The following is a 27984-nucleotide window of genomic DNA, read 5'->3' as shown; positions in this document are numbered from 1 at the left end:
ACCTAGATGGTAACTTAGACAATAATAATTAATTTGTATTAGGATAATCCCAAACATATCAAAGTGGGCTTATAGATGGCGATTGTTGGTCCAAAATTAATGTTGTTAAGAAAACTAACTACATACAGGTAAATTATTTATAATATACGGCCCTAATGATTTAAGTAATCCCTTAATAATGCTAATATACTGGGTGTCGCAGTTTATATGAATCGACATCTGCAGAAATGTTAATGTTATGTAAATCAAATGATAATGAATGATTGTTGAATGAAACTGTACAACCTATTGTAAATAAATGCCAAAAGTGGAAATGAAAATTCATCAATTTTTAATCATAAATTCATTGCTTTGCAGCTGTACAAACAAACTGTCAAAAATATTGAATTACAGAAGGAGAATCTGGTTGAAACCAAGTATGCTTTGCCATCTGTTTCACTTGTTATCAATGTTATAGAGTTTGTTTTTGCAAAAACATATTCGGAATATATTTTCTTTGCTTGTTTTAATAAACAAAAGATATTTAGTGGTTAAAGCTATAATAATAAATGATATACTGGGCATTTGCAGTGATTAAATAGTAATAAAAATGACCACATTTGGCGAAAAATAAAGTTTTATATTTAATACCATTGTACTTTTTTAACGAAAATTCAACTGTACGGACATATTTTGATCTATTTCTGCTTATGTTTTAAGAAATAAAGATATGGATAGAATAAACATTGAATCATCTAAAAAACTAAACCGTTAACATTTTCTAAAACCATAACAACTACAGATTATTAACTATATATTTGAAAATCCTTTGTTTCTTATGCCTTTGGGATCTCTAATTTTTAATATTATTTATTAATCTAATAAGGTAAAAAAAAACAAACCTTTGAAAATAAATAATAAAATACTTTTTAGTGTATTTATCTTATCTTGGCACCTATTATGTCTCTTTTTGGATTTACTTTTGCAATTCTCTAAGGCTCCCGATGTTTATTCATGCCTTTTGGATGTTAAAACTTCGTTTAAATTGATAATAATCTAAAAATATTCCTGTCTAAGATTGAAATAGTTGGGATTATTATTCCATTTCATTTTTTGTGAATTCAAAGTATACTATTATACTAAATTTTAAAATTTATTTTACACTGTCGGTTGTCAATTCAAACTTACTTAAAGTGAACTGATGTACAGTATAGAGATCTAGGCAATTATCATTAACCATCCTTTCCTATCTCAACATAACCATCGAACAGTTTCGTCTATTATCAGGAATGGAACAAACAGTCAAACTAATTTAAGCCTCCTACTTTTTTTTAACTACAGACTTATTCGGCAGTTTTGCGACTATTGTCAATCGGTAGTTGCGAACTCAAAACGAAAGCAACGAAGCAGATTTTCTCTAAATTTTCAACCATGAATGATTAAAATATTGAACTACAAGGGTAAAATCTGATTCAAACAAAGTTTGCTTTGTCTTCTGATCCATTTGTTATCACTATTATGGAGTCTGTTTTCTCAAATATATTGTCATCGATTGTTTTAATAAAGATAATACAAAAATGTTGTTTGATTAAAATCAAGTATACAACTTAGTTGTTTCCTCACATACTTATATTTAGTACCACGGTGTTATTTTTTCCAAAAACATTGATGAACTGTCATAGGCATATTTTGATCTAGTTTCTAATTCTGCTTATGATTTGCGAAATAAAATGTTTTCGGCGGAACTGATTTGTTGACGAATCACAAGCCACATATCCATTTAAAAATGTAATGTACGGAAAATATGATATGTATACGTCACGAAATGTCTCCGAACGGATCAAAATAGAGTGAGCTTTGGTCATAATCTGGTGATGTTTTTGATTTTACGGATGTGCTCCAGCCGGTACTCCAGCAGAGCGAATGGTATAACCGAGACGACCATCACGATCCCCAACAGGTAGAGTTTCAGGTAATTGCACAGGAAACTGTGAAACACAAACGCTATGGACACGCCTAGAAATTTGAAAAATGTCCTGTTGGCGAAGGCGGCCTCCCAGTTATCAGCGTATTGACCAGTGAGCAGTGCTGAAACAAACAAATGTTCGTTTAGTAATAATTAATTATTGTGTATTACACTAATTTCAATCAATCCCGAAAACCACTAGAACGATCCAAGTACTGGTTACTTCTGGAGAATCCCAACTGGTATTCGGTAAATTTCGGTAGTTTCCAGTGGATTATGCGACGTTGCCATTTACAAGCAAAATTCAAGCTGAATCCAATGTACTAAAACAGCCATTATGGATTTGACCATATCACTGTTATGAACTCTGTTTTGTAAGTTTAAGAGTTGTTTATCGTCTATTTATTCTTGTACTGTTCATATTTTGATTATAAATTTTAGGCAGTAATGGATAAATTATCGATTTGTGAATATTGTCAAAAAAGATGTTATAACACTTTTGATCTAAAGAGACATACGAGTACATTCCATCTACATGCTTATCCGTTTAATTTTATTTTAATTTTGGAATTTGGATTCAATTATTTATCGAATTCTTTATATTTTAGGCATTGTTGACTCTGTGAATGTAAAAGTGCAGATAAATATGTCTCGATGTCCTTTAAGTGAGTATATCTCATCAGAATCACAGCGCGATAATCTTATAGTCAATCCACAGTATTAAAATTGAAATAGCAGACACTCTAAAGATATCAACTGAACGTGTACATCATATCATTCACAGATATTTGGGTATGAGAGAGCTCTGTGCAAAGTGGGTGCCGCGCGAGCTCACTTTTGATCAAAAACATCGACGAGTTGATGATTTAAAGCAGTATTTGAAAATGATCAAGTGTAATAAACCAGAGTTTTTGCGTCGATATGTGACAATGGATGAAACATGGCTCCATCAATTCACTTCGAAGTCCAAGCGACAGTCATCCGAGTGGACTGCACACGATGAACCCACTCTAAAGCGTGGGAAAACGTAACAATCGGCTGGCAAGGTTATTGCGTCCGTATTTTGGGATGCACATGGAATAATTTTCATTGACTACTTTGAAAAAGGAAGGACCATCATCACATGGCGTTATTGGACCATTTGAAGGACGAAATTGCCGAAAAACGACCGCATTTGAAAAAAAGAATGTGCTGCTTCACCAAGACAGTGAAACAAGTCAGTGAAAAGGATGGCAAAAACCCATGAATTGGGCTTCGAATTGCTTCATCGTCCGCCGTATTCTCCAAATCTGGCCCCCAGCGACTATTTCCCGTTCTCAGGTCTCAAAAGAATGCCCACTGGGAAGAAATTTTCGTCGTATGAAGAGGTCATCGCCGAAACTGAGGCCTATTTTAAAGCAAAAGACAAATCCTACTGCGAAAATGGTATCAAAGTCGAAGGGTGGCTATAATCAGTGTATCACCCTTGAAGAGTATAATTATTGATTAAAAAAACTAAGTTTGCCAAAAAAATGTGTTACTATGGTAAGCCGGGGACTTTTCAATTGACCTGTTACATATTGAATAATTTAATGGTATTAAGTAAAAACTATCATTTTATGTACTGAAATGTCAAAACATTTTTACCAATAGATATCGCTGATAAAAGTATATTTACCATTATAACAAAATACAGATATTAGTAGTTTTCAAAGTAATACTTACTGAAGCTAATCATTTCCCAAATAGCGTTGCATACACCCCAAGAAGCTGATATGACGTAAAAAAGAGCTGGATCATCCTCGATGGGTTTCCACAGCAGCAACACCATTATAAGGCAGGTTTGAAATGCGAAACCAACAGCTATAACATAAAAATAATATCACCAAAATACCGTCAACAGGAACCAATCAGGATCGTTCTTACCAACTACGTAATATCGACGGATCGATCTAAGTAGCATACTGAGCGTACATGCTGCTATCGACTGTAACAAGCCCATCGCGAGGAATACTAAATTTAAACGGTGTATTCCCAGAGTACACACGACATAGGACTGGAAAACAGAAGTGATTATTACGGGGGATTACTGCAACCGTAAACCAAATCACGTACCTTGCTGAAGTCTGAATACATAAAGGCCTGCTCGAGGCCAATAAAGACAGCCAGCGGGGCCGCCATTTGCAGTCTTGGATCTCTGAAACTTTCTTTAACTGCTCTTAGGGCAGATATCCCGACGCCTCGTTCGAGAGGGTCCTGGTAAGTCTGGAAGTAAAAGTACATTGTCGACAGGTCTACATCATTAAAATTAATTGAGCAACTTGTAGCAGAAATAAGTTAATAAAATGTTGTAGAGAGTTCGTTAACGAACTGTTTCTCACTTTGTAACAAAGTAGGGGCATTGGCCATCGAAAAAATATCGATATTTCGATATATCTTATCTTCGATCGAACTCTTAAAAAAACAGTGATAAACATTTAAAATTAAGTACCAATTTTAAAGGTTTATTAAAATTTATATTTAATTTATTCTGAAAAAATATCGAAAAATATCGGCTAAAAAATATTGATGTATCGATATACCGGCCAAAAAAACATTACTTACTTAATTTTATCGAGTATTGTACTTAATTTTATATTAAAAATTTAAAAATTAAAAAAAAAGCCCGAGTGAGATTCGACGCTAGGAAGTCATTGCCGACGAGCTAAACTCTTGCACGGCTACCCGCTGGGTTTGTTTAAATATTTTGTGTCACCGATCTGACGGCTATTCCAGTTTGCCTGATTAGGTCGTTTATCGTTTTATTAATAAATTTATTTGTAGAGCATATTACACAAAAATATTAAGTCCAAAAATTCTTTCGATTTTTGTTAAAAAATATTTCCGTTAGATAATAAATAAATCATCTGATTTATTTAAAAAAGCTCTAGTAGTTATTGTGCGATTATTATTATGAATTTTTTTTTGTGGTTATTGCACATCTTTAGTTTTTAGGTTTTGTTTAAGTTCTATTGTATTGTTTATATTTATTATAGTATATTATTTAAAAACAGCAATTAACATATTAAAATACGACAAAAAAATGTGGGGTATTATTCCATTCCGTCGAAAAATTCCATTCCATTTTACAGATTCACAGAACATGTAAGTATAAAAGTAATTCAACTTCGTTTAAAATGAAATTATTAACTGCTTGTTAATAGTACTGAGTAATTAGTTTTCTCCTTTTCTTTTTTAAAGTTAGTGCGTGAAGGAATATGTATATCTCCGTCTCGTTTATAATACCATTGGAAAATATAAGTACATATAAAATTAACTGCTTCAAGGAATTATCTCCGTCCTTTCCTTTCTCACAATTTATACAGGAAAAGGTTGGGGCATATTCGTCTGAGATCACCAATTGATCAAAACAGTCGAACCTTGCATTTGACTGAAAGTAGTAATTACTATTTTCAACAAATTTTGGACTATCGACTGTTTCGACTGTTCTCAGTCGATAGTTCCCAACGCTACTCTCTATACTAGTCTGCGACAATTTTTAAGAATGTCTAGAAGGCAAAGGATTAAAAAAGATTACCCTTTTTTTATTCAGGTCTTTTAAAATGGTAAGATGTATTTATGTTGTTATTGTTTTTAATTTACGATGTTTACGTATGTACATAAAACAAGCATAACAAAAATGTTCAGGACCATATTCATAACCCTTGAAGTCGCTCTCCGACAAAAATAAACCGTTTTAGCAAATTGTAATTATAGCGGGCCGAACTCTAATACGACCCATGTCACTTCCAACATTTAATTATTCAAACTTTATCTTCTTTAATTATTAATTTAAATTTATGGGGAAGACGTTGAGCGGCCGACGGAGGCGTGAAAGCAAAGAAAATGACGGTTCTTAATCGCGAACGGTTCGCCCTCTTGTTTAGGCGCCGTTCCTGCGTGGCATTATCAGATTTTGTAATGTATAATGGGGGATTATATCGTTTAACGAAATTAAATACTTATCATAAACATGATAATTACACGGATCCGGAAAACCGTACACGATATAATGCGATATACGTTTTCGAGAAAATCAGATTTAGGTTCTTGTTTCGAATTACTTAATTTAATTGTAGATTTTGCAAAATTAAAATTTCAAAACCAAGCTGAGATTTCGTTTAATGGCTCAAGTTTTAACATTTTGCCGACAAATTAGTTTTAAAAGACTTTTCTGAAAAATCCCAAATAGTCTATACAAAGTTTTTTTGTACATACGTCATCAAGATGCTTAATGTATTGCCTGCCTCAATTTGTAAATTCGTTTTAGAATCAGACACTATTTTCCTTATTATTTCATTCTAGTTAAAAAGAGACACAATGCGGTCCGATTTGTTCGAACGCGTAAACGAATGCGCCTGTCAAAATCGGCAGGTTGTCAGATGTATGCAAAGTTCTTGAAAGCAATAGTGATAAGAGGTTATAACTCTAACCTATAAACTATTGTGGTTGTATAATTAACTGCAGTTCTTAGATTTACTATAATGCTAAAATAAATTATATTTGATAACATTTTTGTTCAATTATTTTGATTTAGATAAGAATATTGTTGTATGTCAAAGTCAAACTGAACTAAAGCTCAGAGTTGAAGATGAAACTCAGAATATTGCGACGTTTTGACGTCACAAATTTAGATGACGTACGTACAAAATAACTTTGAATAAACTATATGTCGTATGGGGAAAGAATTATAACTTCAGACAATATAAAATATCGTACTGTATTGAAAGTTTGGTAAAGCTGGGCCAAGATAAGAAAGGTACCGAGCAAGTAGAAAATACATGTCTAGCAAAACATATGTCTCATAACCATAAACTTCAAGAAGGTCCGAGATCATGGAATGTTCAATTATTTTTTTATGTTTTATCGGCGTGATATGTTCCTAGCTGGAAGAGCATTTCACTCTAGTCTTAATTAATAAAAAAGTAATTAAATTCGAGCCTTCAACAAACTCCATCATGGCTAGATTACGAAAGGCCAATATCAAATGTCTGGATTCTTGTAATAGTTCAATGGGCTCTACTTCACCAGGTAAGTGACAATGAACTGGATTTCCTTGATTTTAAAAAGTTTTTATAGCCTGATATATATATGTGTTATGGTAAACAGACATTTCAAACATTTCGAATAATATTTACCTACAGACAATGTATGAACCATATGTTGTCACTGAAATCAAGCAAAATACAAGAAACTAAGCAGATATCTAGCCGAAGAAATTATAGGAAGACTTGATAGGTTAAATCATGTCTACAAACAGATTTTATAAAGTAATTCATGAAGTACTGTAGGTGCACAATACCATACAAGTCTAAGGCCATTATTAAAATAAAGTCAAAATTACAATTTGTGTATTTTATTTTACCATATATTAAAAGGTAGTTAGATACAATATCAAAACTATATTAGATAAAACTTTTTTTGTATTGTAGTTACTATGAACTATGTAAAATAGATATTTTGGTACTTCTGTCAAATGCATATGTATCTATATCCTCAGATTAACATCATAAAGTTTTTCAGTTTTTACCATTGAAATTGTTTTGATTTGTCTTAGCAAATATAGAGCGCTTGATTTCAAAAATAATATTCTAACAGCTTTGAAGTTTTGGATTGTGCTATTATAGGCTACTCTTTAGAGTTATTACCAGTATATATTACTTTTCTTGCCAAGTGTTATACTGAGAGTATTTTTATTTAATGTTTCACAATATTCTAGAGCATTTCATAGTTAGTGTGTCTAGAATACTCACTTAGTTCAATTCTATAAAAGTTCTGTATAGTATATCTGATTCATTTAAAATTGATATTTTAATTACGCTCGTAGATTACAGTAATATTTAACAATCCATTTATATTATATAAAACATTTTTGTATTGTAGTCATTATAAAGTACCTAAATTGAATATCTTGATATGCCTGTTAAATACATGTGCTAAACCGTGAAATATAAGTTAAATAATCCAAATAAAATCTAAGCGCGCTGCGCAAATGATGGTTAGAAAACGGTAAATGATGTTAATGTTTAATTTTAAATGTATTTTTAATAGTCTATCTATAGTATATTATTATTATAAATCAATAATTTTGTGATTTTTTATTACATCTAGCTTATTCCCAAAATATTTTATCAAAAAAAGTTAATAGAAGCTTTACTTACCAACATTTTAATTTTGTCTAATCCGAATACGGCTAGTAAAAAAGCTACAACGCACGCTCCAGTGTATGTTCCAACTAAAATTTCCGCAGACTTAACGGGCAACACCCGAAATCCCGATTCCAAGGACGAATTGCCCAGCAGGAAGATCGGACAGGCCAGAGCGCCACATAGCCTGCCGTCTTCGGTCCTATCGAAGATGTCGTCCAAGAACGAGTTGTAGTCGTACGGATTCGACGACGACACGACGATCTGCTGGGTATCGTTCAAGCACAAGGGTGTCGAATCGTTGCCAGTATATAAACAATCCTGAAAATATTATGCGGGTTAAAATACTGTCAAGGGGAGTCATCAAAAGGGATACTTACGTTGGTTATTACGGTACCATTTTCAGATTCCACAGCTGGCACGTGAAAACCGAGATTGATTGTGAAATGAATGATTAGAAACGATAAAACAGATCCTAATATCAGACCAAAGTCATTGGCACCCTGTAAGAAACAATCAGGATGTAGTTATATCATATTTTAAATAGATATTTAAAAAAGTATGTAATACTAAATGTATTTTAGAAAATTTAGATTTTTTGTAACATTTTAACCCTATATACAGGGTGTTCCAATTAAGAAATAGTGGTTTAAATACTGTATAACATAAAAAGAAATAAGTACCAGGTGGAATGATATATAAACGGTAATTTTGTTAAATAATGAGTTCAATTCTGATGAGATTTCTTCAATTTTTAACCTGCAACGATTTTCAATAATCTCTCGAACAGCACGAATGTTATCATTTGTGAGGATTGTTGATATCGATCATGACTTTCATTTTCGACACCAGGCGAGAAGCGCATCCCTGAGTTCTGACTCACGTATGCACCCGATTCTGAGACAGTGTAGCATCCCTTCAAATGATTGAAAATTTCCAATGGTTCATTGGTTAAACACTCTATGATGTGTGCTCATTGTGCAACAGACCTGTATAAAGTGTTTTGCGCTCAGTACCCACATCGCTTTACAGGCGAAAGTTAGCGGCAGATTATGCGAAAATATGTGTAACAGTTCAATTGAAAAGTCCCCGGCCTACCATAGTAAAATACATTATTTTGAAAAAATTAGTTTTTTTTTCAACATACTTCCCATCAAGGGTGATACACTGATTATAATGACCCTCCAACTGTTCGATACCATTTTTGTAGTACTATTTATCCTTTGCTTCAAAATAGGCCTCAGTTTCGAGGATCATCTCTTCATTCGACGAAAATTTCTTCCCAGCGAGCATTCTATTAAGATCTTCAGAGCGAAATGATGCAGTCATGTTTCATCCATTGTCACATATCGACGCAAAAACTCTTGATTTTAATTTTTTTATTACGCTCATCTTCAGACACTGCTCCGAATCATCAACTCGGTGTTTGGTTAAAAGTGAGCTCGCGCTGCACCCACTTCGCACAGTGCTTTCTCATACCCAAATATTCGTGAATGATATAATGTACACGTTCAGTTAATATTTTTAGAGTGTCTGCTATTTCATTCAATTTCAATTTACGGTCAGTCAAAATCATTTTGTGGATGTTTTCGTCGGTAACAACCTCTTTTGGGCGTCCAATGCGTTCACCGCCTTCGGTGCTCATTTCACCAGGTCTAAACTTAGCATATCAATCCTTGATGGTTGACTTTCCTGGGGCAGTGTCCGAAAACTCGGCATTAATCCAAGTTTTTGCTTCAACTGTATTTTTTCCCTTCAAAAACAATATTTTAATCCTTTTTATAGCTTTCATTCCTTTTTTTTAGCTGTCAAATTTATACATGAATCTTTTGAGGGCTAGGGCTAACTTAAAGTGTATAGATTTATTTCTAGTAGCGCCATCTATGTGTCAGACCGGGGAATTATTAGTAAAATATTACCATTTTAGAACACATATTTTCTAGATTGTTATGGACCAAAGGATATATTTTTATATTAAATAATAAAATATTATGGACTATTTGATAACAGAACTTATTGGAAGATTGCAGTAAAAGTAAGAATGAAATATTAACATGTTTGTATATACGTTTACTACCTCTTTGTTATTATACTTATATCTTTCTGATTTTATAGATATTTCAAAAGATGAAAAAAGTATAGTATAAATAAAAGGTGTACTTAATAGAATGTGGTTGGAATAAATTGATTACATAGGATTTGAAGCTTTTTGATTTATTATTTCTTTCGGTTTATATAACACCTCGGAGCAGATAAATAATGCAGAAATGCTATTTCGTTTAACAAATTTTATTGCAATAAATGTAATAAAATCAAGAAAATACAATGTAAGCAATATATATTTAGAGGCATACACACAAACCGTATAAATAAAATATTAAAATAAAGATTTCCATCAACATTACTTATCTTACATTTTCCTTTCGAATTGCTTTTTTATTAAAATCTTTTAAGCATCACTTCTATATTATTAACAATTGCGATTTAATATTCTTTATTGACTGATTTTAAATCTGCAGATATATTGTTTATTCTGTTATCGAAGCCATTTTCGTTATTTGGTGGTTTTGCTTCTCACTGTGTGTTTATCTGGTACATCATTTTTAATTTCTTGTCTTGCGATTTAATCAATGCCTTCTCTCCTCGAGCACTCGCCACATTATCTGCGAAAGGAGGGGATTATCTATGAGGAGGGAGTAATAAATGAAAGAACACTCGAGCATCGAAACCTCTAGATCGAACTAAAGTACTAAGCTAAATTTAAAATTACCGTTTATATTTGATTTCCCCTCGTACGTATTTTTAAATATTATTTTACTGGCTGTGTTAAATAAATTATTTAATTGTTTATAATTTTTATATTAAAAAAAGCATATGGAAAAATATTGATATTAAAACCTAGGGACGTAGCAATGATGTATGAATGTTTGTAGCGGTAAAAAGTCAGTGAATTTTAGAACATTGGCCACAATTTGTCAATATTGCAGGGCTTTGAGGTTTCGATTTCAACTAGTAGAATTATATAGTTTGAACGGAAAGATCAAAATACCGCAATTAACAACGCCACCGGAGCCACTGAATAAATTACTTTCCAAATAAGAGAAGAATCTATCAAAGGCAAAGCAGAATTACAACAGTATTACAGGTGACTTCATTTGGTGCACATTTGATAAATCTTTGTGTTTGGTCTTAAATATTTCATTAAATGTTAACATTGTAAACAGAATTTGTATGATTCTTTTTATTTGTTGTTAAAAGTTTGTTTTTTTTCAATATATTTTTAAATACAACTCCATCCCTGGAATACACATGACACGATAGAAACCACAATTACAATTAGTGCTTCATAATAATAAAAAAAAATACATGCAATAATTTATAATAAGATATAATAATAAATAAGATAATAATTAATAACTTAAATTGTTTCTAAGCTAGAACAAAATAACCAACTAGTAATATAATATAAGCCTCTATAAGGTTATTATCAATATAATTGTTTTACTTAATATGTTATGCAAAATGTAGATACAGTAAATGTTACTATAAATTAATTGTAGCAAATAAAAACTATCAAAGGAAAGACATATTTGGTAAATCGCAAAAAAAATATTAAGATTATATCGACATTTTTTTTATTGACCTGTATTGTTACATTTATATAATAAATATCGATAATAATCCAAAGATATACATACATATATTATTTGATTTTATATGAGTTTACCTGAAATGCTCTGGCTACTCTTCTAATAACGCACGTCCTCCTGGCAAACCTCATGTCCTCATCCTCCTCATGGAAAAGTCCAGTGATTTTATGAGATAATATCATGAGGAAGGAGATATGAGCGCTGGATAATAGTCCGAATATTATTCCCAAAATAAGGCTCACGGGTATTGTCGAGTAAATGACTGGGTATAGGTGGGCAGCAAAAAAGGCTATCATACCAGCTATACGAGAAAAGTAAAGAAGTGTTGATAACTATATTCTATCCAATAAAACAGTGAACGCACGTTATCAAAATATAGAACGTTAAAACGGAAATATTGCCCCATTAATTTTGACTTTAGTTAATTAGCGGGCTTTGATATATAATAAAACTTTGATTTAAAACAAAAATATTATTGTGAAATATAATTTATTTTAGTATTATAGTATATCTCAAGCAAATATTATCGAAGGACTTAAACTATGGTTAATTATACAGCTATAATAGTTTGTAGGTGAGAATAGATTTGTTATATTTACAGGCAACTCATTTCTACACCACCTGTGAGGTAGAGGTACAGGCGTGTTTTTTATGTAGTAGTATCCTCTGCAGGTGTTACCCATCTATTTAACAAATTTAAAACTAAGTTATGTATTTGATTTTTATTGGAGATCATATTTACGTTTTTATCGTTTTAGTTCTTGTTTTCTTCGTTGCAGACTAAAGGTGTTATTTTTCTTTCCACATATCCAGTTCCAATCCAACAGTTCTTGATTGTAAATTTTTCTCTACCTCCAATTCCATTGTAGTAATTCTTTGCCACACTCCATATCATTTTGATTGGATTGAATATGTTATTTATTTATTTTACTTTGAATATTTTAGTTTCCTTTTTACCAACCAGGGTTTATCTGGACTGGACCTGTACTTTAACAGGGGCTTCGAACCACTATCCTTGGCATTAAGTCTATCAACTGGCTCGTATCCAACTTACAAACTATCCCAGGAGAGATCCGGTCTTACCCAGCCTGGCTACTAGCGTGACTGGGATTGTTATTCCTGGTCGGAATTTTTACTGTTGACTAAAAAGACATTCACAATTACAATCATAAACATCAAGTATATCCATGCGCCAGCAGGATTCGAACCCGCGATTATAGTAACAATAGGAGGATAGTCCTATTGCCTTGACCACTGCGCCAACAAAGCCAGCTTGAAAATCGTGTGATAGGGGGTAAGACGTAATACTTATTCTTCTTGGCTTATTGTTTAGCAGTCTGATGTACTGTATATCTTGTTTTAGGCTTATTTTAAAAAAAGTAAATTACATAAAGCGCAATTAAACATTTCATTTGTATAATGTTAAAAATATATTATGGTTTATTTTTCCATGGTAATCGCCAATGGGCTTGGAGGAAAACATTAACTCTGCTCCAGGAATAAAACTATTCCTATTTCCATATTAAGAAGAATATATTTGCAATGAATTACTAAAAAAATATTATAACTAATAAAACCTAATTAAACATCATTATAATTTTTACCTTTTTTACAAACTTTTGTTGTTTTTACACTTTTTTTTACCATCTTGCCAAGGGTGGCCCAATGTTTAATTTTGAAATATCTATATGTCTCGCCTAGATACGCAAATTGAAAGTCTTCCTTAATTCTAGTATATACTTTCAAAAATTGAATTCTTTTAAAATCAGTGTCTCAAAGTTCCATTAAACCTCTTCGTGGGTTAGCTTTAGTCCATTTAAATCATGTTTTCTAAAGCTGTATGAAGGGATGAGTTGCATCCCTTAAAGGGCTCTATATCTCTAAGTTTTATGTGGACACTAACCAGACTTATATGAAATAATTTTATTAAGTTTCGAAATTTATTTTTTCAAAAGAACCGCTCACTGTTTACTCTCTCGAAAATAGCAAACTCAGACTGATCTTGAATCTTCACACGCTTCATATGTGAACGGTTTCTTTTCGGCGAATCCAACATTATATAGTTTTATTATTTTTTTGAGAAACTTTAGTCAGTTTAAAATCTAGCAATATTTACCTCTCTAAGACATGTTACACTAAGAAACTGATTAGAGCATAATATTCAATCAGATAAATCACAACATTAATTTTATAGGCTGATTAATCATTTTGTCTTTTTTTAACTAGAAAAAATGAGAAGGAAAAATACGACCTGTTTTTAAAACTATAACAGGCTATATATTCAACATTGTGATGACGTGAGTCCACTGTTGTATTCGATATACTATATAATACATTTTTTAACGATACATTTCACCTTAGGGTATTTGAGGAGTCCAAATAATTAAATAAATGCCTACATTATACTTACCATAGCACAAAGTTGCTATAATTGTCGACCCCACCATCCTAACAAAACACGGGGACAGTAGGGAAAACACGGCTGCCACCAAAAAAATTTCCGAGCTCAAGAGCGACCCTGTATTGAATTCAAAGCCGGAGTTAGTCAGCGACTGGACCCAGACTGACACGCTGCTTTGGAGCGTAAGAAATGGCAGGAAAGCCGCGGTTGACAGGAGATGGCAGATACACATCACTACCAGGTTGCTTATCAGTACTTTTCTACTGTAAACAATACCGGAGGTACGACCTAAAATCATAATAATTATGTAGGAGACTTTATATATCATAAACAATTAAAATAATATGATACTATGATCAAAAAATGGTAAGTCCTTCACATTTATTCAATAGTAGATGGAATTCAATAATAGAAGGTCTTACTATATTTTGATCACGGTGGTAATGGATTCTAACCAGAAATAAATTACTGTTATTTTGTTTCGCATGTTTTGTACCGCTAAAGATGTGTTGCAATTTTATGTTTGTAAGATATTTAATAATATAATTATTTTGAAAAATTAATAATTTTCTTGGAGTATCTTAATATATTATACAACAACTATACCGAACAGAAACCCATGTGATATAATTAAATTATTTGTAAGAAATAAGAATTTATAAGAAGAAAATCAACTTTAGTAGTATTTATTATTGAATTCTCTGTAGGCTTTGTTCTCTTCGAACTATTCTTATTTGAGTGTTTTTATAACCTACTTTACTATTCTCGATTTCTTGATTGTATTGAAAATACCATTTTTCCTAAGCAGTTACAATGTTATATAGGAAATATTGATATTTTCTTCTTTTCAAGTCCTTCATTAAACATTTATAAATATATTAATATTTAAGTATCAAATTTCTAGTTACAAAATAAATAAAACGTCAGTGTAATGATTAACTGGCTTTTTTGGACTTATTTGCAGTATATTATCTTAAAAAGGGCCTCTGTTGATCACTTAATACAACCAAAAGAGTGTTAAGTACACACAAAATAGTCCTTAATAGAAAAAAAATATTCAAAAAAATTATCTTGAAAAACTAATAATTTTTTCCAGTAAAATACGACAACATTATTTATATTTTTAAAATGCAAAATTACTTTCCTTTACAGTTGATCAACCGAGGTCGTCATTGGACATTACATGTTGCAATTTATCATAGTATAAATGTTGCTAATCATGTATCAATTAAGATGATAAATAATTATGCAGCATCCATAGAATTTAACAAATATAAGAAATATATTGGACGTAAATATTTCAAAATGCTAAAATAAAATGCAGCTATAGCCATGTGGTGAGAAAATGCCCATCATTCCCATGAAAATTATGAAAAAATTTAACATATCAGCTTCCATGATTACAATATTCTGGTTCACTTAGTATACAATAACTGGACCATACAAAAAGGCGAAATAAATAATTTCGTTGTCAGAAATAATAATTTGCACGAAAACAATCAACTTTGTTTTATATCTTTTCAAGGCCATCTTCAAACACTCGTATTAATTTTTATCTTCAACAATTGTTAAATTTCTAGTTACAAAATTTCTAGTTACAACATTTTGATAAAATGTCAGTATAATTTATCAGTTGTGTATAGTGGATAACTCACGTTATCCTGAAAAAATATCTTTTATATACGAGATTAACTAGTAAATGTGTACTAGCTTGAATTAACATTATTGCCACTCAAAGTAATAAGCTTATTAAACGAATATGCCTCATTTCTACGTTATAAACACGAACTTATTAATTCATACCGGCAGAATTACTGTGGGGACCTCCACGAACAACTGCAAGTAGCCTCCTTACTGAAGTAGCCCCAATGGAACTCGCCATGGAGTCGATTCTCTTCATTGGACCGCCCTGCATGTGAATGTTAAAGCGGGAGCGGGCCGATATAGGAGAGTATGCAGCCATGTGCTGAAAAATTTGCATTAAATTACATCTGCATTTATATTCAACAGATGAACGATGTCAAAATTATGTATAGTATGAAGCGCATCAATACCATTAGCTTATAAATGGACCATTAGGATTCTTTAATATTTTGAAACTTCCTGAATAATTTAACTATATATTTATTTTACTGTAATAGCGCCACCCAAAATAACACTGTATTAAAAGAAGCATTGGATATAAATAAATCTGAAGAACGTTTAAATATATGCAGATAATGTCACTGTAATTATTTCGTATTGTAAATAATTCTGAGTTGTGAATATAAGTAATGATAATAATGCTGTAAAACGTTTTATTCTAAATTTGTATATACTAGTATTGGGAACTATCGAGTGAAAATAGTCGACATATTCGATATTCATAAAACAGTCGAACTAGTCGATAATAAAAAACACAGGCGACTGAAAATAGTACTTACTAAACGGAAACGAATAATGACCTCAAATATGTTCCATCGTTTTTTAATATTTAGGAAGTGATGATTTAGTTAATGATATAATATAATAATTTCACTGGTTTATATCTATTTCATTGAAACGTATTTCTTCTTCAGCCCTGTCATAAGTCAGACGGAAATGTACGTAACCCTTTTCCAACTTTCTTTTGGGAAAAAATGGAAAGAGATAATTGCTTGACTGTAATATGTTCAAAAGAACAGTTTCATTTTGAGATGTGTAAGATTATTTTAATATTTTATATATTTCATCCTATGAAATATCTATATATATATCCTTTTAAATGAAATAATTACTTTATTTGTTATTAATCGAGAATATTTTAAAATTATTATTCGTTAAAACTTCAATGAAATAAGTTTTAGTTTCAAAAAGTTTGAACAAAGGTCGAGAAGATTAGAAAATTAATAAATTCAAAAGTCAATAAAAAATATTTAAATGTTGTTATTTTACTATCTATCAATCAAAAGTGCTGTTGTGAAAGAAAAATAAAGTTCCTTAATGTTATTTATAATAATATTAGAAACGAAAGGTTATACGATATATTTACATATAATCATAATTTCGGCACATTATTTTCAAGGTCGCGGTTAGGACGGCAAAACCAGAACGCCAAAAAGCGTCAACCTAGTCGTCAACTAGTCATCAGTCAAAAACTAGTCATGACTATAGGTATTGACTGAAAGTATTCGAACCGAAAATAGTGACTGAAACAGTCGATAGTAAAAAGTAGTCATTTATTAAATAGTCGATAGTCGTTTTCCACCTAATATTCCTAAGGCAACATTTACTTATTGTATTTTAGTACATATCTTTCTTCATAACATTCTGTACAAACGTTTTGTAGAATATTGTTGCTCTTGGAACAGATTTTATCTTAGGTAGAGATTAAATTTATTAATTATTATAAATATATAAAATAAATATGTAATGTAACATTTTGTTATCATATGTTCAAGTGGCTTGACAGTTTGCTACAATGACCATCAATATAATCAAGCTGTTTTTTTTAAAAAAACATAAAGAAGAAGAACTGTAACTCTGGAATACGTAGAAAACAATATTCAATATTGTTATCTGTTATCTTTGATCTGTATTCGAAAATTCAAAAACATTACTAGGGATACGTTTATATCATTGGATTTTATTTTTAACAAAAATGCTACTTATGAATGGATAACATTCAGCTGGAATTCTGCGGGAAAATTTAGTTCATCTAAATGTTTTCCGTAAAAATCATCTTTGAATTTCTTTTGAAATCAACAAATTCCTTAGATAAAACTTGTACAGTTATAATGTAATATGAGAAAAGATATAATACTAAACAATATCTCGAATTCTACAGCATTCGCTATATACATTAGACAATATCCAATTTTCTTTTGGCTGGGCAACATATTTGTATGAAAATACCTGAAAAAATTACCAATTAATTTGTGGCCTCATAAAATATATATTGTTTTTCTGGATAATAAATGGAAAAGCAAGTTCATAATACATTTGTTTATGATAATCTTTTTATTATGTTGTTATATGAATGTAATAGTAAAAATTTCTTATTATTAAATTATTGTTTCAAGCATCATAGTTTATTGAATTGAGTGAATTACACAGGTGTGGAATAAAAGTTCTGTTTGAATATTTTCAAATGATTTTAATGTATTTTAACATGCTGAAAATGTAAATATTATGGAAAAAATTACAGGACATCAGGACTTTTTTCAAAATGGAAAATAGTTATAAAAATAAGAAATTTTATAAATTCCTTTGCCTTTTATGTTTACGAGATTGCAGAGGCCGAGCAAATCATTGCACCAAAAATAGCTGCTCATCGGGAGAGCTTAAAGTCGGTGAAAGGAACGTCTCCAAGAAATAGTGATACCGCCAGATAAAGCTCTTTTACCACTTTTACCAATACATATTTTCGTGTTAATGCCCAGGCCTGTTAAAAGCAAGAGCACTGAAGGAAATTCCTCCGAGCAGACATGTAGTTAATAGCATTATAAGAATCCAAAATGGGAGTGGGTAAAGTGTGCTTTTAGAGGGTTATAGAGAACTCTTTGGCCAATCATAAACATCTTAGTTATAAACAAAGCGTCAAAAGAAAACGCTAAAAGCATCTCAAGCTTTAGGTTTCCTAAAAAAGGGTTAAAAGTACATTTTCGTCATTCCCACCTCGATTAATTTTCGGAGGATTTGGATAAGATGATGATGAAGATGTGTGTGAAGAGCAAGATGAACAATTTCACGAGTGTTTTAAATAGACGCAGAAAAGATGTTAGAGAAAAGAAGACTCTCTATTATATTAGACTATTGTTGAGCGCTTCAGGGAGATATGGATGGTTAATATTCTTCCGACAAGCAAAAATGTACAAAGGGGTGCAGCACCGGGAAAATTAAACAGTTTTATTGTGTGCTAATGAACGTATATTGGATCAGGATATGTGTACTGTTTTTAAATGAAATAATGTTTTTCAAATTTATTCTCTTTTATTTTAATAAATATGTAAGAAATGAGTTAAAAATTTCATCACTTTCGGATTCAGTACACCTAAAAATATTAAAATTATGCCACAAAACCTAAACAACCCTTTTGTGGGCTGTGTTATTGTTATTATAGGTGGCGCCACTGATATCAACTCACCTCATAAATTGAACTATTTGCAATTTTGACTTACCTCCATCATGAGATCATCCTGGACTACCTTATGAGCATCATGCGGGTTACTTCTGACCTTGGTGATTTTGGTATGCCCTGAGTACCTGTGCAGTATTTTGGATTTTTCTTCGCTGGTAAGACCGCTATTGCATCCACCGCAAAGATGGCCCAGTGCAGGACCTGGTTTATAACCGCCTGCATTACAAGTTACTTATAGAAAAATAATTTTTTGCGCATCTTGTATTTTTTAAAAATGGTATTCTTTACTACCTGATTCCACAGTATCGTCAAATTTTCCCAACTCATGCAAATTAGGTAAACTTCCCATTTTTCCAATGGACTCAGCTTGTTCATCACATCGTCACTCACTTGTACATTTTCCTGATGTTCCCGATGGTTATGGTGCGTTGATTCATCAACATCACTCTCATGGATTGTCGGATCTTCATCTGCAATTAAAGATTAACATAAAAAATTCTGTTTGTATACAAAATACTTTAGTTTTATACACTATTATACTTTATATGCTCTTTGCGAGTTTAACTCTGAATATTTTATGTATTTACAGTGTGAGGTCTTTTATTTTCATAGCTCTAGTGTTATTTAAATGGTACCTACCATTATGAAACAATATATAGGTAGTATGTTCTATATTTAGGCTTTTTATAACATACTTGGTAAATATTCCTTACATAAAACCCGATTTATTGAAAGGGGACGGTCATAAAATGTACGAGCATAAACTCAAATAAACATAAAAACAATAGCATTATGTTTATGGTGGACTGCCAGACAGTCTGGCGAAGCTTTAACGTAACTAGCTTGGTATATATGCAAGACATTTAATACTGTATTTATATATTAAGTTTATTTAAAACCTGTATGTTACATTAGATATTTTTCTTCATTTTGAATAAGTAGAAACTTAAATAAAAATCAATTGATGGTCTAGCAGAAATATTTAATATTCATCAAATTCTTCAACAAGAACATTAAGAATGTTTAATTATTTAAATAAGTAATAATCAATGTATTTTTACTCAAATTCGTAATATTGTTCCATCCGCTTATTTTTTTTACATATTCAAAGTATTTTCCTTCATTATTGTGTTTTTTCAATTGGTTGAGAGAGGTAAGAAATAATGTCTCTTTTAATTTAGAGTAAGATTTCACATGCTATTAAACTGGTTTAAGCTTCGATACCTTTTTCGCCATTTTTTTATATATAATATTTCGATATTATGGTAGATTATTACGATGTTTCGACTTTTGCTTCAACACTGAGCATTTTCGACTATTAAAAACAACAAGGCAATGAAAAGCAACATGATAATAACCGTCTTTTTTAACCAGAATACTAATGTCTCTAAGTTCCACTTATTTATCACTGATATAACACGTTGTAATTGCCGCATCAACTTTGACTTTTGGTTTATAAGATTTGCCTTTAATTATTATCACTTACGTTTTAAAGAATTTCCTAGATATTTCACAATATGGCACAGCAGTACCAACCCAAAACTGCCAGTTGGCATGATAGAGACTGACACAGCATTATATTTATTTTTAACTAGGATAATATTGGGGAGAAAAACTGTTTATATCTATCATGCTGTCTATCATGTCTGTCATAAATCTAACAGTAATAATGTTGGACAAACTGTAAAGTGGATAACATATCTTTAAAAATTGACGGTAATTTTTTCTTTTCTTTCATTTTTTCCAATTTCTTTTCTTGATTATTTAAAACATTTAAATAAGAAATGCAAGTTAATCTGTTAAACCATAATAATGATATTTTTTGGTTGATATAAATCTTGTCGAACTTCATATTAATATTTTTACTACATATATTCATTTAAGACCATATAACATTATTTCTTCGTAGGAATACTGGATGAATGATGTTGACTTTCGATTGTATTATGTACGATAAGTTTCCTCGTGCATAGTATAATTTTAAAATTTCCATATTTCTTGCCTTAATGCATATTCTGCTATGTTGTTTACTTATTGAATGGTAGTTACACTGGAGATGAATATTTAAATTGAACCTTGAATATTTATGAAGTATTCTGGGTTAAGCGGCGATCGGAACTGATATTAAGGAAGCAATTTTAGTTTAAAAATGTATAATGCTTACTACATTATGATAGAAACATGTAATATTTTAAATAGATATTGATAAATTGATAAAAGCAGTGTTTCAATACTACCTTTATTAAAATGTACAAGAACCAAAAGTCTAGCGGAGCTAAATCTGGCTAATGATATTGAACCTTTGAACATTGTCTGCTTCTTTGTGTTTGTTGCAGCTATCAACAAGGTGAGAATGGAAAATATCCTGATAGAGCTAAGAGCAGAAATCTTCCGAGGTGTTTTTAATATTGAAATATTGATATGAGTATTTATAGGAATGATTAAAAGTTTAACAAGTGAATAATGTTGAAAGTTGATGATGTTCAGTGATAGAAAACTTAATGGAAATTAGGTTTAATTAGATATTATTTAAACAATTATTATAATAAATTATTTTATAACTATTATTATAATTATTATAAATAAAATCTCATTACAGTATTTTGAGAGAAATATTATAAATTAAACATATGATATAATATTTTATAAATTGTGGTCGAATTTCGACTAAAGGGGGTTCACTAGTAATAGGTAAATAAGTATGGAAATAAAATAAAATATTTGATACTACGCATTGAGTTATTTAAAAAACATTTTTTCAGGGTAAAAATTTTTTTAACACAGTAAATGGTGTTTCCACAATATTCTTGTTTATGATTGACCTTTTATTATTTTTACCTGTACATATGAAGCCTTATTTAATTTAAAATTTACACTGAAGAATGCTTAAGTATTTATAAAAACTTTACAGTAATATATGAAATATAATGGTTCAAGGATATACTGAACGTTAGAAACTGATATTTTTGATATATTTTAAAATTAAACTAAAAAACTTATCAATATTTTCAATAAACCTTTACCATTTATTGGTTAAGGGTTTTGTGTCTTACAACGAAGCTTTAGTGTTAAGTGTCTTAGGGTCCTTACTATTAAGAGTATTTGTTATAATACTTATTTTTAAATGACAATATCCATGTATATTTATGAATTTTTAAAAATATTTTTTTTTTGCGGTTGTATATAATTGCTTAAAATATATCGATACTTTTCTTGTCTATTAAAAAAATTTCGATTTATTTTTAAAGAAATTTGGATATTTTTGTTTTCGGCATCGAACATACATTCTTGAATCTGCAAGAAAGCAATTAACACAAAAAGCACACAAAAAACTAAAAGCAAAGCAAAGCTTCTCACGCCCTTTATTATATTAATATAATATATTTAAGATTAGTGTCGCTAATTACAATTCCTGCTGTTCCAATTCGTACGAGTTGAAGATACTTTCGGAAGGGAACATGGGTTTTTCGCAGACCTGAGTGGAATTATTTGAAAACTTTTTGTGCTTTCTATTAGACGCTTACACTTGTCGTCCGAAATCATCATCGAACCAAAAACTCGAAAATTAGTTTCGAACTCAATCGCTTCGGTTTCGAAGGATTTATCGAACGGAAAAAAGTTGAAGGGATTTTTCCGATTGAACTTTTCGGTGCTGGCGTAAAAAGCGATTCGAATTAGAACTTGTTCTTTTTTTTTAAACAGCAAATAAGCATATAAAACAAGTTTAAACACATAAATGCATCCCCATTCATGTAAAATAGCAACATTATCTTATTCTATTAGTTATTTGTCTCCCTTTTTGGGAAAAACGGGAGCACCGGGAAGAGTGAAATTTGTATAGTTAAAGTTTCTACGGAGAAATAAATGATACGCCAAAAATGTTTATGTATTATGTCTTACAAATAGGTTAATTTCAATAAATTGAAATACATTAAAATCAAGCAACCAGTAATAGCTATCAGATCGGTGACACAAAATATATAAACAGATATTTTAGGCTCGGCTTTCATTGAAACAGACCAGGCCGCTGCCATCCCAATTCCAATACCATAGATTATTAGCTATTTCTGTTGTAAATAAATTGACTACGGAGGTGCAATTTTACGTTGTGATGTAAATTTGGCAGCGTTGTACAGCAAAACGCCGGAATGTTTTTTTAAACTGAAAGTCATGTCCTTAAATGCTGCGCTTGGAGCGATGTGAATGCGGAAAGTCAGTAACTTAAGATGTTATTTAAATTTAAGCAGTATTGTTTAAGATATTGTGTTTCTTGTGGTTATTCCCGTATTGTTTGGATTTTTAAAGAATTATGGTAGTTATGATATGGTAAATAAGAAAAGTATAATCGGATTAAGTTACGTTTTACATTATTTGTAGAAACAATAAATTAATGTGTCCGTTTTATCGGAAGGTATATTCAGTTGGGAAGAAAAACATGAACATTTTAACTAAATATAGATTAACAAAATTCCAGAATAACAAGAATCGTCTGTTCCCTGTTTGTACGGTATTTATATTTCCTCAAGCAGCTCTTACAGATTTAGTCAATATAAATTTTAATCAATCAATTTCCAATTTTGAGAATTTCAATTAATTTGTTATCTGATGAACTCAGAACAGATAAGAAAAAATGTTCTTGCTCAAGAAGTGGTAGAAATTGATAAGGTTCAGGAGACATAGTATATCATTATATATCACATTAGGGGCAACTGTAAAACTTAATGAAGATTTTCCTTTAAATTTTGTTGGTATTTACCTCTTATCCATTTCAGGTTTCGTTACTACATATATTTCATAACAAAGCAGTAACCAAATATTATTTAAATCGTTTGTTGAGCTTTAATTGTGTCGTTCACATGGGATATGGAGCAAAGTAAAAAGCACGGAAGCCATGTAAGACAAATTAAACATGAGCTATATGTAATGGTGAAATTTCAGAATACTACATAAAATAATAGTTTAAAATAATTGACAGGAAATATATGACAGCTACTCTTTTAAGATTAAATTAATGACTTTACAGACCTAAGTTTTGATAAGTCAATATTTATTTTAATGATTATAACTACATTACTTTAATGAAATTTCTAAGTTGTAAAAATTATCATTGTCCTACTAATTAATATACAAATATATATTACTACATATAATACTGCATATTTATGTTTATTATTATTTATGTTTATGAGTGGGGTACTAAATTAAACTTATTAACACTTTGTCGATTATAAAAACGTTATAGAAATTAGATTTAATTGAATTCCATTTAAAAAGATTAGTGAGTTAGTTAGTTATTAAGTTATTAAGATAGTAGCACCACAGGCCGAACACTAGTATTATTTAACGAAGAAAATACATTTAGAGAGGGATAGTTATATGACATTTGCATGGACCAGAGCTTAATATATAAATATATAAATTATTTAGCCTGGAGGTGTGTATTTTGAATTTTAAACATATTTTTCTTAAACGTCTTTCAAATTGGCATACTCAAAGTTTTATCTAAAACCATAAAGTAGTTTTCAATAAAATGAAAAAAAAAAGAATTATTTTTTAGGGGATCTTCCTCTCAAAATAGCAAACAAGACCTCTTAATAGAATTATATTTTCATAATTTCACAATGTGTTTGTTTAGGAATCACATTTTATAATTTGAAAATTGATTAAATGCATTTTTGAAGATAAGATATTAACAATTGCTAAAATAACATTCAGTAACTAAAGAACTAATGTTTAAATGGAATGAAGTAAAAAATAAAATTAAATTAATGCAATGTTAAAAGCTTGTTTTCTTACATTATATTGCACAAGAATGAAATAGCTAAATGCAGAGGTCTAATGATAATTAATAACACTTATATACACAGTCTAGTTCCACAATATTAATTATTCCCAGCAGCATTTGTTTTCTGTAATTAAATTAGAGGAAACACTAAAATTTTAATTTAAAATTCATGTTTTTGCTATTCAAATTTATTAAAAATTATTAGGGAAAAATCATGTCATATTAAAAAATGTTTTTGATATTTTTCTAGATTGATGTTAAATATAAAGTTTAATAGAAATACAGTATCTCATTCGAAGCATGGTTCGGGACTATATAGTTTCCTTAATTTACTTTTTCTCTTTCATAGTTGCAATTTTACGTTATATTAAACTTTTTTTTAATAATTGAATCGAACGATATATAATTCGATAATACGATAAGAGGTAAAAAGATGAAACCATGATTTATGTATATCATATCATACTAAAAAAACAAAGATGTAGTAAGTAAAATAATTTCGAATATTGAAAAAAGTACAATTCAGCATATCTCTTCTTTCTACAGATACCGAAAGAAAGCCTCTGTAATAATTTAAAATATTGTTTGATACATTTTCGTCGTGATATGGAATTTCAATTAACGAGTTTCAAAATCTGCAACCGACAGATGGAATTACAAAGCTCCCAACATTTGTAACGGGGTGGAAAAATCTGATTTTGAACAATTATATCTGGTTGCGTGAATTGTACGCTTGTTATTTTTGCATGTTGTTGCTGATAGCGCTTCTATCATATATATATATATATATATATATATATATATATATATATATATATATATATATATATATACATATATATATATACATGACAGTTTATATATGACTATATATTTGGTTCACTTTGCTTAAAATGTAATATATTATTTCGGATATCATCCATCTTTACTCTTTATTTTTTTAATAGTTGCACTATTCTTTATAGAAACAGTATTTTCTTTGTATGTGTTTTACTTACATATCCAATATCCTAAAACTAATACATTTCCGGGCATTTTAATATGAAAAAACGTATTGGTCAGGTGATGTATGGCAATATTTATATAACAAGCGATAAATGGTGTATATAGGTGCGGTAAACGCATTTAAATGATTTCAAATAGGTTTAATTATTAGCAATCTCCTAATAGTAACTGCGTAGATGTCTATATCTTATAATGTAACATATCTAGCTAATGCGATACTTGATATGGGAGACAGTAGTGAAGAAAAAGCCAGACAACTGCAGTACGCAAGTAATAATTTAAATAAATGTAAAAGTTAACGAGTGTAAATTAGTGAATATTGAATTCACCTATAAGCAAATTTTTCATATACCAATAAATATGAATAACACTATTATGCTATATAGTAACAATGCTAAGTACTAGGAATGATTTTTGATGCGAAAATTTGAACATTGAAATGAGCATATTAAATAGAGAAGAACTCGGATTAAAATATAAAATAGAATATAGAATGGCAGAAAATCTAAAATATCCGTACATAATAAGTTCCCACTAGAGAAGCAGGTAACAAATCAATTGGAAAGTCCCCGGCCTGTTATAGTAAAACTAGTTTTTTCAGTTTAAAATTAGTTTTAGTAAAATTATTTTTTTTATTCAACATAATTCCCTTTAAGGGCGATACACTGATTACAGCGACCCTCCTAATTTTCAATACCATTTTTGTAGTACGATTTGTCCTTTGCTTCAAAATAAGCCTCGGTTTCGGTGATCACCTCTTCAATCGACGAAAATTTCCTACCAGCGAACATTGTTTTGAGATCCGAGAACAAGAAAGAGTCGTTGGGGGCCAGATCTGAATAATACGGTGGATACTTCGAATAATCAACTCATCGTTGTTTTTGGTCAAAAGTGAGCTCGCGCGGCACCCACTTTGCACAGAGCTTTCTCATTCTCAAATATTCGTGAATAATATGATGTACACGTTCAGTGATATTTTTAGAATGTCTGATATTTTATTCAATTTCAGTTTACGGTCATTCAAAATCAATTTGTGGATTTTTAAACTATTTTCGTCGGTAACAATCTCTTTGGGCGTCCACTGCGTTCATGTCTAAACTTAGCATATCAATCCTTGATGGTTCATTTTCTAGGGACAGTATCTGTAAACTTGTCATTAAGCCAACTTCTTGCTTCAACTGTATTTTTCCCTTCAAAAAGCAATATTTTGTCAACACGCGAAACTCCTTTTTATCCTTTTTTTCACAATAACAAAAGTTGCTTCACTCAAAAGACTATAATTCACAAACAAATGATCCAACAGCTGTCAAATTTATACATGCATCTTTTGAGGATTAGGATTAATAAAATACGTATGAATTTAATTTTAGTAGCGCCATCTATGTGTCAGGCCGGGAACTTTTCTATCGACCTGTTACTAAACCTACTAAAATAAGTATTTCAGAATAAAGTGCTAAGTATTATGGATGCATCCAGATAGGAACAATTACACTGTGTGACACAATTTTTCTAATATACATAAAATTACGTATTTTTAATTCCTTATTCTATTGTTGTCTAACACGCCACGTTCTTTAGTAAATAGTATGAATACTATTTACGCTTAAAAGCTGTATTTCTCTACAATGGCATATCCGATATCCTTCTCTGCCTATTACATATTCAGTTATTTTAAAATAAATCTCAGAAGACGTAAATCTTATTTTAAACTTAATCAAATACAAACAATATAACTGTAAAGTTTTTGATGTTTTAAATATATAATATTGTTACTATATTGGTTGGACTACAGGGAAGTTTCAGGAAATATTGTTGTTTTCTCCGTATGTGGGACAGTAGAGATATCAAAAACCACTATGAAGTTAAAGATTAGGCAAAAAGAACTGGCCTTGTTTCTGGTAAATCAAACGTTAAATATGAACCTCATATTGCACAA

The 27984-nt window shown here is 30.5% G+C and overlaps 1 protein-coding gene across 1 annotated transcript; it reads right to left on the bottom strand.

Moving 5' to 3' along the window:
* Nucleotides 1-1726: 1726 nt before the first annotated feature.
* On the bottom strand, nt 1727-19713 carry LOC143193625 (uncharacterized). Its single transcript, XM_076399950.1, has 11 exons — nt 19547-19713; nt 19299-19474; nt 15964-16126; nt 14170-14448; nt 11837-12060; nt 8490-8612; nt 8125-8430; nt 4040-4189; nt 3851-3980; nt 3650-3787; nt 1727-2067 (listed from the first exon to the last, which is right to left on the bottom strand). Exons 1-11 carry the CDS (start codon nt 19605-19607, stop codon nt 1841-1843), a joined length of 1977 nt encoding a protein of 658 aa, XP_076256065.1. The 5' UTR covers nt 19608-19713; the 3' UTR covers nt 1727-1840.
* Nucleotides 19714-27984: the final 8271 nt, after the last annotated feature.

Source organism: Rhynchophorus ferrugineus, unplaced genomic scaffold, assembly GCF_030347505.1.
Source record: "Rhynchophorus ferrugineus isolate W39M unplaced genomic scaffold, kcgeb_rfMv2 rfM3, whole genome shotgun sequence".
NCBI classification, from domain to species: domain Eukaryota; kingdom Metazoa; phylum Arthropoda; class Insecta; order Coleoptera; family Curculionidae; genus Rhynchophorus; species Rhynchophorus ferrugineus.
Note: the sequence above shows the minus strand (reverse complement) of the source record. Positions and strands in the feature narration are given on the sequence as shown.